At 58.7% G+C, this 13,289-nt stretch overlaps 1 protein-coding gene across 5 annotated transcripts in view; it reads right to left on the bottom strand.

Annotated features, from left to right (window-relative positions):
* Window positions 1-2,201: 2,201 nt before the first annotated feature.
* Window positions 2,202-13,289, bottom strand: part of TRAPPC9 (trafficking protein particle complex subunit 9) — a gene marked incomplete at both ends in the record, with an annotated part of 503,715 nt that continues 492,627 nt past the window's right edge. For all 5 annotated transcript variants that reach the window (XM_080695229.1, XM_080695231.1, XM_080695232.1 and 2 more), the window contains 2 exons: window positions 2,202-2,369; window positions 3,604-3,827. In XM_080695229.1, the coding sequence (XP_080551355.1) occupies window positions 2,202-2,369; window positions 3,604-3,827 (392 nt within the window). The remainder of the gene's footprint in view (window positions 2,370-3,603; window positions 3,828-13,289) is intronic.

Here is a 13,289-nt window from a genome sequence, read left to right as displayed (position 1 = left end):
CTCAGGGTTTGCTTGCAGGGGAACTCAAACCCAGACCCCATCTCTTCCTGGGTTGGGTTGCTGGGCGGCTCCCTGTGGGGCTGCCTGCTCCACGCTTGGCAAGCTGGAGAAGGTGGGCCTTAGCCAGCAGCTGCCCCCGGCAGCTTGGGGCACTGTGAAAATGCCCCCTGACCTGGGCCAAGACTTGGTGAGCAGGCATGGCTGGAGTCCAGGGCACCCTGGGTGGCAAAGAGCCTGCCACGCCACCCAGCTGCTTTCAAAGCTGCCTGGATGATGAGGCCAGTTGCTAGGCATGCTGGGAGACAGCCTTAGGGCTTGAGCCCCAAGGGTCTGCGTTGTCGTGCCAAGAGCAAAGTTGTCTCCTTGGATGCTGCTGCTGAAGCTGCAGGCTGGTCCCCATGTGCCCACCACGGCGGGATCGGGCCCCACCCTACCATGTCCTATGGTGTGATCTGGGTGCTTGGAGACTCAGTTTCCCCCGCCAGAGCAGGAGCAATAGCCCGCCCCAGGAGCGGGGCTGCTGGAGGGCACCCAGGAGAGGCTCTGAGCCACAGGCTTCTTTGCCCTGCTGTCCCGGGCAAGCCACTGCACCTCTCTGGCCCTCAGCTTTCATCTTTGAAGAAAGATAGCAACATTTCCCTTCCTGAACTGTCTGAGGATTCTGCGTGATCAGGAGCATGGGATTCCGTGTGGGGTGGCCGGGGTACAGATGTGGAGCATGAGGCTGTGCTAGACCCCGAGATACCTGTCAAAGGCCCAGTGGCCACCAGCGGCCCCTGGGAGGTGGGGGAAGCGCTCCCCTGACCTGCAGCCACAGCTCTAAGGACCTTTCCTAAGTAGGGCCCTCCACACTCTAGGTACCACAGGGGCTTTGTTGCCACAGTATCCAGGCCCCGCAGAAGTCTGTCTGTCCTCTCCCATGTCTTACTCTGCCACTGAGGTGGCCTCGTGGAAACAGGGATCCAGGGGCCTCCAACGCCCCAATTCAGTCTCACCTGTGGCTCTGTACCTCCAGCCCTGCACCCTCGTGGAACCCACTTAGCAGGTGGTCCCGAATTCTGCTCAGGGAGTGATGCTCATTAGATTCAGCCTGCAGCACACCATGGGCGAAGGGGGTGTGGAGTGAAGAGTTAGGGAAAGCCAGGCCCCGTGCATCTGGGCACCTACGTGGGACCTTTCGGGCCCTATGCATCTGGGCGCCCACGTGGGACCTTTCGGGGTCCATGCATCTGGGCGCCCACGTGGGACCTTTCAGGGTCCATGCATCTGGGCACCCACGTGGGACCTTTCGGGCCCTATGCATCTGGGCACCCACGTGGGACCTTTCAGGCCCCATGCACCTGGGCACCCACGTGGGACCTTTTCGGGGTCCTCTGATGCTGGGAATGAATTCAGGAATATCTGTGTGCAGCAGCACCAGCAGGAAGAGGACAAGGAGACCAACATTGAGTAGACATCGGGAGAGAAGGCAAAAGATCAAGGCACCAGAGCCAGGGCAGGGCTCCGAGCGCAGAGAGCTGTGGTGTGGGGCTCAGGGTTGTGAAAGGGGTGTGGGGGTACCAGAGACCATACAGTGTGTGGGGGGTGGTGGGGGCCCTGAGTTATCAGGGGGACAGATGCAGGCCGCGAGGTGGGGCCACGTGCTGTGCTCCTCACCTGGGGGGCCTTGTGGCCTGGCTCCCGTCACCTGGCAAGGAGACGCAGCGACAGGAAGAAGCTAGGCAGACACTTTATTGGAGGACTCGGCACAGACGTGGACACAGCACCAGCACCCAGTTTGCCTGTGTTAGGGACCATGATGTCATCACCCCTGCCCAGGTGGCCCTCAGTGACCTCAGAGAAAAGGGCTGGCCCCCAGTGACTGAAGGGGCTGAGGTGCGGGAAGGCACCCCAGGGACCCGAGGCTGGCGCCACCCTCATGCGCTTGTCTCCTTTTCCTCGGGAGGGGAGGCAGCCGGCCCAGGGAGGGCCTCTGCTGCAAGGACGGCCAGTGCAGGGCTGGTGGCCACAGGAAGCCGGGGCTGCTGCGGGGACCCAGTGCTCACAGGGCCCGGGGAGAGCGCGGGAAGCAGGCGAGGTGGCCCTGCGCTCCTGCAAGCCAGCGGAGCCCGGGAAAGGGGAGGCGCTGTGGAGGAGATGAGCTGTAGTCCCGAGGGTTGGCAGCGCCAGGCCGGTCACCAGCTCGACCCCGGAGCGGGGACTCAGGCCTGTGCCTCCAGGGCGCGCACATGCACACTGGGCAGGCAGAACCAGGATGGCGGCAGCTCCTTGCTCTTGCTGTCTTCCTGGAACTGGATGTGGAGGAAGAAGTCGCCGGTGTAGAGGAAGAGCAGGGCCCCTAGGCAGGCCGCCTGGCCCGAGGGCTGCACCTGCATGGAGGAAGAGGCGTCATCCAGGCAGCCTCGCCAGCTGCTGAAGCTGCCAGGAGACCGTGAGCCTGCCTGGACATCGGGGCAGCAGGGGGAGGCAGGACGCCCGCCCGGCTCCCTTCCCTCCCCAAGCCCCTGGCTCTGTGGCCCGGGCAGCTGCTGAGCTCCTCTGAGCCCCCATTCTCATCTCTGAAAGAAGAAATCAGCAGTTCCCTCCCCGAACCGTTCAGGGGTTCCATGCGGTCAGGAGGGTGGGTATAGTGAGGGTGATGGTCAGCTACAGAGGATTGGAGCGCAAGGCTCTGCTGGGCTTGGCGAGGAAGGCGGAGATGGGGGTAGGGCTTGCACCTGAGCTGAGGCCTCAGTCACCCCAGGGCCTGGTGTGCAATGGCTGCTAGGCAGGGGACCCTGAGGGTGTGATGGTGGGGACCCACTGCGAGATTCTGCATTCTGCAGGCGTTGCAGCCTGGAGCCAGCTCCAAAGGGAGGCAGCGCCCTGTCCTCGTCTTGTGGCCCCAGACTCCAGAGAAGACAGGTCCAGGTCCCACCATGTGGGACAGGCACTGCACTTACTTACAGACACACTTTTACACACACTATACACACACAGAGCTCCTGCCTATGCTGAGCCCTGCAGACAGACAGACAGACAGACAGACACAGAGACACACACACACACACAAACACACATACAGACACACAGCTCCTGCCTGTGCTGAGCCCTGCAGACAGACAGACAAAGACACAGACACAGACACACACACACACACACACACACACACACACACACACACACACACACACAGCTCCTGCCTGTGCTGAGCCCTGCAGACAGACAGACAGACACAGACAGACACAGACAGACAGACACAGACACACACACACACACACACACACACACACACACACACAGCTCCTGCCTGTGCTGAGCCCTGCAGACAGACAGACAGACACAGACACACACACACACGCACACGCACACACATACACAGCTCCTGTCTGTGCTGAGCCCTGCAGACAGACAGACACAGACACACACAGACACACAGACACACACACATAGCTCCTGCCTGTGCTGAGCCCTGCAGACAGACACAGACAGACACAGATACACAGACACACAGACACGCACACGCACGCACACACATGCAGCTCCTGTCTGTGCTGAGTCCTGCAGACCGCCCAGGGAATGATGACCATGAGGGCCTGGACCACCCTGCACCCTGCCACGCACCGCGTCGAGATAGAAGGTGCTGGAGCCCACAAAGGAGATGGTGTGGTGCAGGTCATAGTTGTGCACGCCGTTCTGGTGGTCCTGGAAGGGGACGACGGTGAGAGCGAAGGGCCCCACGCTGCGCGGGCTCCGGTTAGTCAAGCGCACCTCCAGGCGCACGGGGTCGCCCACCTGGCAGGCGGCCGCCGTGCCGCAGTCACAGGGCTGCCCATCCACCAGCAGGTCTGCAAGGACACGAGAAGGTCAGAGGTGGGCCCGGCTCTCGCTCATTCCTTCCCTCCTCCATCCACCAAGGCTGCCGCTCCTCCCCCATGCCAGGCGACTTATGTATGTGACTGGTCCCCTTACCCCAAAGCAGGATCCAGCAGAGGCAGGCATAGGGGTCAGAGCCACAGCACAGGGGGTCTCTACCACCCTGGCACACAGAGCCCTGCTCACCTGGGAGTCTAAGAGGGCCTCCCGGGTATTCCTGCCATTGCCCCAGAGCAAGGGCCCCAGAGCTCCCCAGGTTCCTTTCTGTCCAGGTAAGACACTTAGAAACTATACTGTTGAAGATATGGAGGGCTTCAGAGAGCTGCCAGCAGGGCTGCTAGCACGTGATTGGGCCCCTGCCGCACACACCTCTCGATGCCCGCGGTGCCCAGAACTAGGGTCAGGGGAGGAGGTGGAGTACTAGTGAGAGCACGACCTGACCAGAGCACTCGAGGTGGCTGGAGGCCAGCGCTGAGGACTCAGAGCCTCTGAGAAGTGTGACACACTCACCCTCACTACTCAGAGGACCTAGGCTGCCAGGATGGCCAGGGGCAAGCCAGGACCTCTCTGAGACATACTAAGGTGAGGCTGGGATTTAAGAGGGGCTTCCCCCTCTAAATTGGGCTTGGGTGTCTCTGCCCCAATTCCCAGGTACATCTCTCAGGACCAAGTACTCCCTCTGTGGGACCAGCAGGTCTGGAGGCTACCTAGGGGTTCATGCTACCCAGGAGCTCCCAGGATGCAGGGGCAAATTGGCAGGCCCCTAGATGGGTTAAAAAGAAACAACTAGGAAATAGTCGGGCATGGTGGCTCACGTTTGTAATCCCCGTGCTTGGAAGGCAGAGACAGGAGGATCACGCAGGTTCGAAGCCAGCCTCGCTGGCTTAAGAGACCCTGTTCCCAAATAAAAATATAAAATAGGTCTGGGAGTATAGTCCGGAGGTAGAAGGGCTTCCAGGAACCCCAGTACCACCAAAAAAAAAAAAAAAAAAAAAAAAGAAGAACCCTAGAAAATAAGGATTTAGTGACTGGCAGAGAGACCAGATACAAGGTTTGCAGGACTCTAAGCTGGCTCAGGCCTGCTGTAGCGCTGTCCTCTACCCTCCTTGGGAGGACTCATTCCAGGCACACCCTCCCTCCCCTAGAGGTGCAGCTGGCTGGACCTGTGGCCATCACCCTTCTCCATGGCAAAGACTCCAGCTATGAGTCCCAGCTGTGTTGGAATCAAAGGGGCTGCAGAAATAAGCCAGTAGCAGCAAGCATTTCAGTGCCTACTACCGGGCGTCCTCACCCCTACTAGCCCCTGTAGCCAGCATGATGAGGAACACAGACATAAACAAGTACAAGTCCCCGTGTTGAGAAGTTCCTAACTCAGAGCTCCTCACTTAAAGCAGGCACAGGGACGGCATCAGGAGGAAAAGGACACTTTTCTAAAATACAGTGGTAAGGCTACGATTTGTCCTCAAAACTCTGCTTTTGCTACAGCCTACACCTTTGGATGATAGGCCCAACTGAGCAGTCTTGACAGGGCTTGAACTGGCTTGGGGGTCCTGAGTCTACCCACAGTACATGTGAGCGCCTCCAGCAGTGCTTGACACAGCAGGCAGCTTGGGATGGACCATTCTTTCTACTAGCTGCTCCACTCTGCTGAGACCAGGAGCTATGAGCAGAGGGGCTGAACATGGCCTTCCCTGGCTGTGAGGCCTGAGGCCTGTCACTGCATCTCCTAAGCCTCAGTTTCCTCCCCTGTCAAATGAAGTCAACACCAACACTAACACCAACACTAACCGTGTGATGAGACAATGGCATCTCCACCCAGGCATCTCATGGGCGTCTCCCCTTTAACTTGGCCCTAATGGAAACCTCCACTTCTTACACTCCTGCTCCCAAGGGTTCCCTGTCAGGTGGCTCCACCACCCGCTGGAGCTCAGGCTAACCCTTCTCCACCTGGCCAGCCCAGCCCAGCCAGCGGGCATGTGCAGTGGTCAGCACACTGCGCCTCTCCACCTTCGTGCACCCTGCTCTACCCAGCCAACAGCCGCTCTGCAACTTCCCACACTACTACTCAGCCCTTTTCCCACCTGTGTTCAGTGGGCTGGGGCAAAAAAGCTGGTGGATAATATCACTGTCTTGCAGGCCTATGACTTCTCTTTATACTCTGAATAAAGACTTTTGATCAAATTCTGGCCCCTGGTCCTGGTCTCCATGGCCCTGCATAGCCCTGAGCCTGTTTCCCTCTATCACTAGGGTTGCATGCCCCTTCCACACTGCCCCTGCCGCTTCCTTAGCACACGTCTCTGCTCCAGGCCCTTTGTATCTGCAGCCCCATCCATGGCTCTTTCCTTGGAGAAACTGCCCTGGCCACGCAGCTTGGTGCCCACATCAGCCACACTCTATTTTCTCAGGGCCTCGGCATCATTCCTGAAGCCATCTTGTTTATTCACTTGTTTAATCATTAACTATCTGTGCTGCTCCTCCAGGAAGCTCAGGGAGCTGGCCCTGCCTTTCCTCTTTGCCATGGCGTCCCTCATGCCCAGAACAACAGGTACCCACCAGACCTTCATTCTATTTCACATCCGTGGAAAGAAAGAATGGGTGAGTCAGTGATGAAGCGAAAGGTTCCGGGGCTGGATGCCTGGTTTGAACCCTGGCCCACCACTTCCGGTTGCCCCCTGCCCCTTCAAGCTCCACCTCCACGCCCCATCCATATCAGGAGGGGGCTGGAACCCAGGGTGCACTCCAAACAGAGGACTTTGGGACCATCTACCACACCCTGCCCCAGCCCCACCCTCTAAGGTCCTGAGGAGATATTCACACAGGAGAACCGCATGCCTGGATGAAGCCTCCTGAGGGCCCATCAGTCTATTTATCAAAGGACCAAATGAGGTGAGGACCATGTTCCTCCCTAGCCCCCGGCCCCAGCCTCTCATCTGCATTTAATACCAGCTAGAGTCACGGACTTAGTTTGGCCCTACATCCCTCTGCAGTCCCTGCCTGTTTATGCTGCGGCACGTTGATGGGCTCTGCAGAGCCACAGACTATAAATAGGAGCCAGAGGCCAAGGGCTCATAAGGCTACTCTGGCAGGCACCCCGAAAAAGGAAGCAGCCACCGGCCCTTGTCAAAGCTGCCTTATGGGTCCAGGAGACAGGGGTGTGACATTCCGGGAGAGGGAGGTTGGGCTGGTCTGAGGTTCCGCCAGGAAGTAAGTGGATCTTACGGGCCCTATGGCAGGCGCAGCAGGACCCCGGGCACTCAGGAGCTGTATCCATGGGAGGGGACCACCGTGTCTTCAGCAGTGGCTGTTTGACAAGCCTGCCTGGCCACTCTGCCATCGAGGGGGGTGCTGAGCCCATTGCTGCTGTGTGCACCCACGTCCAGGGTTGCAGCCCAACATGCAGACGTCACTCTCACTCTGAGGGGACGGCAGGAGGAGCGGCGGGGTGGGGGCAGCAGGAGTGATGCCCGTGGGCGCCCCTCACTTCCCCTGGGGATGGTCAAAGGGACCATCTAAAATACTGGCTTGCTCCAGGGCACGCGCCAAGCGCCCTCAGTGGCAAAGAGGAAGGCCTGTGGTTTCTTGCCCACCGGCTCACCCAACCATCCACTCTCCTTCCTTTAGGATGGGGCTCCCAAAGTTGGTGCTTGAAGGTTCGTTTCTTCTCCAGAGCTCCAAATCCTAGCCAGCCTGTCCTCCCGCCTCCCCTGACTCCACGCTGCCTCTGGTGACCAGGAGGGACGGAGTGGGAAACGGCAGGAGGAGTTGAGAAGCCAATGTCAGAGAGGAGGGACAGACACAGACCAGGGCAACAGGCTAGAGGAAGGAGCCAGGGTTCAAGGTCCCGCCAAGACCGCTCCGCTAGCGCACACTTAAAATTCCAACCCCACGGACACGTACACGCGCACATGCACGCAGTTTCCAAGCTCACATGAATCTTGGTGGTCCTAAGTTTTAGAGTCTGGTGTGATTGGGGAAAAGCGTGGCTTTGGAATTAATCAATGAGTGAGCTGTGCAGCCCTCTAGAGGAAGTGGGAGGAGTTCGTCTGGGGGGCGGGGGGGGGGGAGAAGAGAGAAGCCGAGGGGCCCCGGCCAGTGGTCTCCTTCCACTCCACACCACCCAGTCAGCAGAACCTCTGGGGGAGGCTCCTGCATGATTTCCAATTATCTAATAAAGCCTGGCAGATTTTCTCAAATGTATCAGCTAGCTAGTTGTTAGGTGTCCAACCAGTGAACCTCGCAGGCTCTCTCTCTTTGTTGATGAAAACTAAGGAGCTGAACTTTTCACTCTGGATGTTGGGAAGCTCAGAAGCAAATGTGTATCAAGGGAGAGAACATTCTGGTCCCCAGTAGTTGTCTTTCAGTCTCTAAGATCCACACACACGCGCGCGCACACACACACACACACACACACACACACACACACACACACACGGCCTCTTCTGCACACCCACACCTCTGAGTCCTGGCCGACTCTGCCGAAGGCGGCTCCCCTGGGTCAGGACGCTGGACCGCTCCCTTTGCCTCTTCCTTGTTTGCTGAGGGTTTAGAGGAGGGTTAGAAGCCCGAGTAACCCCAGGAGGGAAGGGAGAGTGGTGTGAAGGAGGGTCTGAAGTGAGGAGGCCGGGGTCACACCAGGTGCATGGCCCTGCCCCTTCGTTCCCTCTGATGCCCCTCCCTAGGACGGGTCTCTGCAGTGTGTGGAGCCCATGGCGGCTCAGAGGTGGAGACGGGGCATCAAGGGCGAGACAGGCTCCTCTCCTGGCCTCCCCCAGAGCGTCGCAGCCCCCCCGTCCCATGGCTTGGGTTTGCAACGTTGCCCCAAAGCTCTCATGTTGAAAGCGTGGTCCCCGGAGCAGCAAGGTTCAGCCGTGGTGCCTGTGGAGGAGGTCGCTGGGGCGTGGTCTTGGGGACTATCTATATTCCTGGCGGCCCCTCCTCTTGCTCTCTGGCTCTGGCAGCCATAACGTGGAGTGGTGTCTCTTGCCTGTGCCTGGCAGCCATGATTTCTGCCTTGGAGCTGGGCAACTATGGACTGGACCTCCAAAGCTACAAGCTAAGTAAACCCTTCATAGGCTATTATTGTCGGACACTTGGGTCACAGTAACGGGAAAAGCTGGCCAGCCACCCTCCAGGTAGACGCACTCTCTCGCCCTCTCTCCTTCTCTACCGCCCATGCCATGGTCAAGCCTGCGTCGCGTGGAGCCCGCACAGCGCTCTCCACCCACAAAATGGCATGCGTTCTTAACAGCTATTGAGGTAGCTAATTAGTTCATAAACCAGAATGCCTTGCCCTCAGCATCGCGGGGGAGGGGGCTCAAGACCCACACGTGTAATTACCCTCAAGTTGAGAGTGGCTGCCGGGGAGCCGCTGCCTCTCTTGGGTAAATAATTTACTTTTACTACTTTCCATTAAAGATTAAAGGGAATTAAATTAAAATTAAGGGAATTGGAGCTGGAGAGGAGACCTGTGTAGCTCGCTGTCCTCCTGGGGGAGGCTCTCTGGCTCTCCAGGTCGTGGGGGCTGGTGAAGGGAGGGAGATGAGCTCCCCAGGGCAGAGGGCTCCCAGCCCAACAGACATCCGGGTGCCCAGGGCTGGTGTGGCCTTACCACTGCCTTGACTTGTCACCAACACACACACACACACACACACACACACACACACACACACACCCTGTTCTCCCAGCTCACAAAGCTCACCATGGCCACAGCCTCATTCTTACCCCATACAGTGCACAGAGACACAAGATGGATGGAACCTGGGCCCAGACTGAGTTCCAGAAAGCTGCCTCCACCAAGAATACCACGAGCCATAAACAAAATGAGGCCGGTCTGTTAGGACCCTAACATCAAGGGCTGTTTGTTACAGCATGGAACTGTGATAGATACAGTCTCCAGAGTTCATCTAACCAAGTCCTTCCTGGTCAGAGGAGGACTCAGGGCCGCACAGGAGCTGACATGCCCAGTCTTGGCTGGAGTGGGGATAAGCACTGGAACCACCCAGGGACAGAAACACGCTTTCTTATGCACAGGGATCCCTGGCTGCGGAGACAGCAACTCTATTAAGTCCTTCCCCTTCAACCTGCTCCTTTTGGACAAGTACTTCAGACAACTGGCGATAAACCAGAAGGGAAGAAAGAAGGAGATGCCCGCCGGCTGGGAGCATTATGCAAAGACACCTTTCTGAGAACAGCAGAGAATTTGAAATGGCTCCTCTGTCCCTGAGCACCATCTCTACTTCCTCAATCTCTCGTTTTTCATCTTTCTTAAGCTGTCTAAATATAGCAAAGACTCCTGCCACCAGGGAGGCTCCTCCACCTGCCCTCGTGAGTGGCTGGGCACCCAGCCCTCCTCGGCATCACCCCAGCCTGGGACCTTCTCATCCGCCTGTCAGATCACAGGGTGATCCCGGCCCCCACCCCTGGAGGAGGTTGAGGGCCAGGAGGAATCCAGCGGTCCCAGAGCCTGGGATCCTGTGGGCGGCTTCACAGTTGGGCCTCGCCCGGGCGGCTTGTTGCCTCGGCCTGGGAGCCTGCTGCGTCTCCCCTCAGCCTGACCTCCCAACCAGGCTCTAATCATAGGCCCTCCGTTCTGTGTGGGCCACTCAAGAGGCCCTTGACCCTGACATGGGTCTATCCCACTAATAGGCTGGCTCCTCCCCAGGCCTGCACATGTAGGGTCCTCTCTGGGACCTGCAGGCTTGAGACTGGCCGGTCAGGCCAGGCCAGGAAGCAGGTCTTGGACACTTGGGTCTGTCTAGGACAGGAAGCCAGGGCTTCTAGAGAGAGGCCTTAGATGTAGAGCGCTGCCTCAGCCACCCCTGCAGAGGTGGCCCTGTCCCCTGCACACTGTTACCCCCCTGCCCTGACACTGCCCCTTGGGTCCCAAACACCCTGTGTTCCCTGTCCTGATAGCTCCTGTTGGCCTTCTCAAAGCTCAGCTCCAGTGGCCCCTCCTCCAGGAAGGACCCTCCCTCTCGTACACACTAGATGACTAGGTCCCACAGGCAGGCCGCGCGGCCAGGCTCCTGCCCATCACTCCTCCTGTCCCCTTCTGACTCCACCACCTCCAGCACAGCCAGGTAAAAGATATTCCTGGGCCAGTGCCACTCTGTCCTGGCTGGGTCCTCTCAGCCTTCAGGGGAGGAGCGAGGGGCCAGGGAGCACCCCTGCAGGGCACCCCACCTGCATGAAAAGGTCCCTGGAGCCAGCTGTGCCAGGCACAGCCCAAGATGCCCCAGCAGCCTTGAGGCAGAAGAGGAAGGGCAGCCTGGAGCCCACACTGGCTGTGGGCTTCCCGCGAGGACAGCGGGGCTTCTCTAACTGAGCCTGGAAGCCCCATGAGGGCAGGACTCTGGGGGAAAGGCTCCAGAGAAAGGAGGCACCAATGGGCTGCCCCTGGAGTTGGCACGGGGAGGGGCCCTGGATGGGGGCTCCCAGGCTGTTGCTACGCTTGCCTCAGTCTCCCCCTCTGTAAGGTGGGCTGGTGACATCAGCCTGGCAGGGAGCTGGAGGAGGCCCTAGATGAAGGGCATGCAGGCTATTCACACACGGGGCCGGTGGTACATCCGCTGTCCTCACAACAGTGAGGGCCACCGGGGCCCTCGCATCCCGGAACCTTTCCTTGGCCACTGTGGCCTCTGGCTCCTCGGCTCGGCCATCCCGGCCACCTCCCACGACTTGGGTTCCACTCGCCGGCCCGCTCCACGAGCCCATCTGCTCCCTGCAGCAGCAGCAGCAGCGAGTGACATCAGCAGACAGGCCATCAGCCCCGAAGTGAGGACAACGCATAGGATGAGTCTAGTACAGGAGCCAGCAGGCTGCACCTGCCCCCAGGAGGGCGGCTGAGGCCCAGCCTGCTCCTGGGGCTGCAGACAGCAGGCGCAGGGAGGCAGGCCAGTGGGCCGTGGGGTCATCCTGGGGAACAGCTGGTCTGCTCCTGCTCCAGCCAATCAATATGCATTTAAGATGAGCACAGCCCAGCCCAGTGGGAAGGCTGCAGGCAGACAGTTAAGGCCGTTAGCCCACCCGGCCGCGCATCTGAACCTCTGGCCCAATTCTGTCAGGTGCTAGTCTAGAAATCACAGTGGATTTCTCAGCTGTGAAGTGACCAGTGGCCAGAACTACACAGATTCATCTTTGCAAGGGTTGAAAGCCAGGGACATCCAGGAGCCAAGCCCACACCACTGGGGCTGGCCTTAACCTTGGCCCTTAGACACGCCTGACCTTCCTAGGAAACAGGTCAGCCCTAAGCATCCCCGCTGTGGGCATGGGGGCATGGCTGGGACTTTGCTCAGTTCTGTCTCTGCACACTGTGCATCTGCTTCCAGTGCCAGCTTGGACTCACTGGCCACCATGCCAGGCTCCCCTGCTTGGCCGACTGCAGTTGTCGACCTTGGCTCTGTGGCCTTCCAGACAGGGCGGTCTGTGCAGCTCCTTCTACGTACCTGGCCATCTGGGCTTCTTCGACCCAACCCCAGAACACAGGTGTGGATACTATTCCTCTGCCTTCACAAACTCCAGCAACAGCAGACGACAGGTTGTCCGTCTATCTATACATCATCCACCCATCTGCCTGTGCTACCTTCCTAGACATCCACCCTGTTTTCTTATCCAACATTGAACTCACTATCCATCCATCCATCCATCTGTCCACCCACCTACCCACCCCATCCATCCATCCATCCATCCATCCACCCACCTATCCATCCATCCACCTACCCCCACCTCCATCCATCCATCCATCTACCCAACCCCCACCCCATCCATCCATCTATCCATCCATCCATCCGTCCGTCCGTCCGTCCGTCCGTCTGTCCACCCACCCATCCACCCCCATCCATTCATCTACCCACCTATCCATCTACCCATCCATCTACCCATCCATCCATCCATCCATCCACCCCAACCCCATCCATCCATCCATCCATCCATCCACCCAACCCCCACCCCATCCATTCATCCATCCACCCATCCATCCTTCTACTTACCCCCACCTCCATCTATCCATCCATCCCCCCAGCCATCACCATCCATCCATTCACCCATCCATTCATCTGTCCATTCATCCATCCATCCATCTATCCATCCATTGGTCCACCCATCTACCCACCCTCCGTCTGTCCATCCATCTATTTGTCCCTCTGCCCATCCATCCATCCATCCATCCATCCATCCATCCATCCATCCTATTATCCAAGCCTCTACCCAGCTTCATGGATTCCTCTGTTCATTGTTCAGAGTGCTCACTGAGCACCTACCACGCGTCAGGCTTTCTGGAGGAAGAGCCGAGGGCCAGGACAAGAGGACCCGGTGTGGAAGGCGGGGGCAAGGAAGCCTTGTTTGGGGGGAAGTATGTATATCTCCTGCCTTCGGGCTGTGGCAGGGCAAGAGCCCTGGAGGTAGAAGAGCTGGGTTATGTCACAAGCAGCCAGGCG

Source organism: Muscardinus avellanarius, assembly GCF_963383645.1.
Source record: "Muscardinus avellanarius genome assembly, chromosome: 4".
NCBI classification, from domain to species: Eukaryota; Metazoa; Chordata; class Mammalia; order Rodentia; family Gliridae; genus Muscardinus; species Muscardinus avellanarius.
Note: the sequence above shows the minus strand (reverse complement) of the source record. Positions and strands in the feature narration are given on the sequence as shown.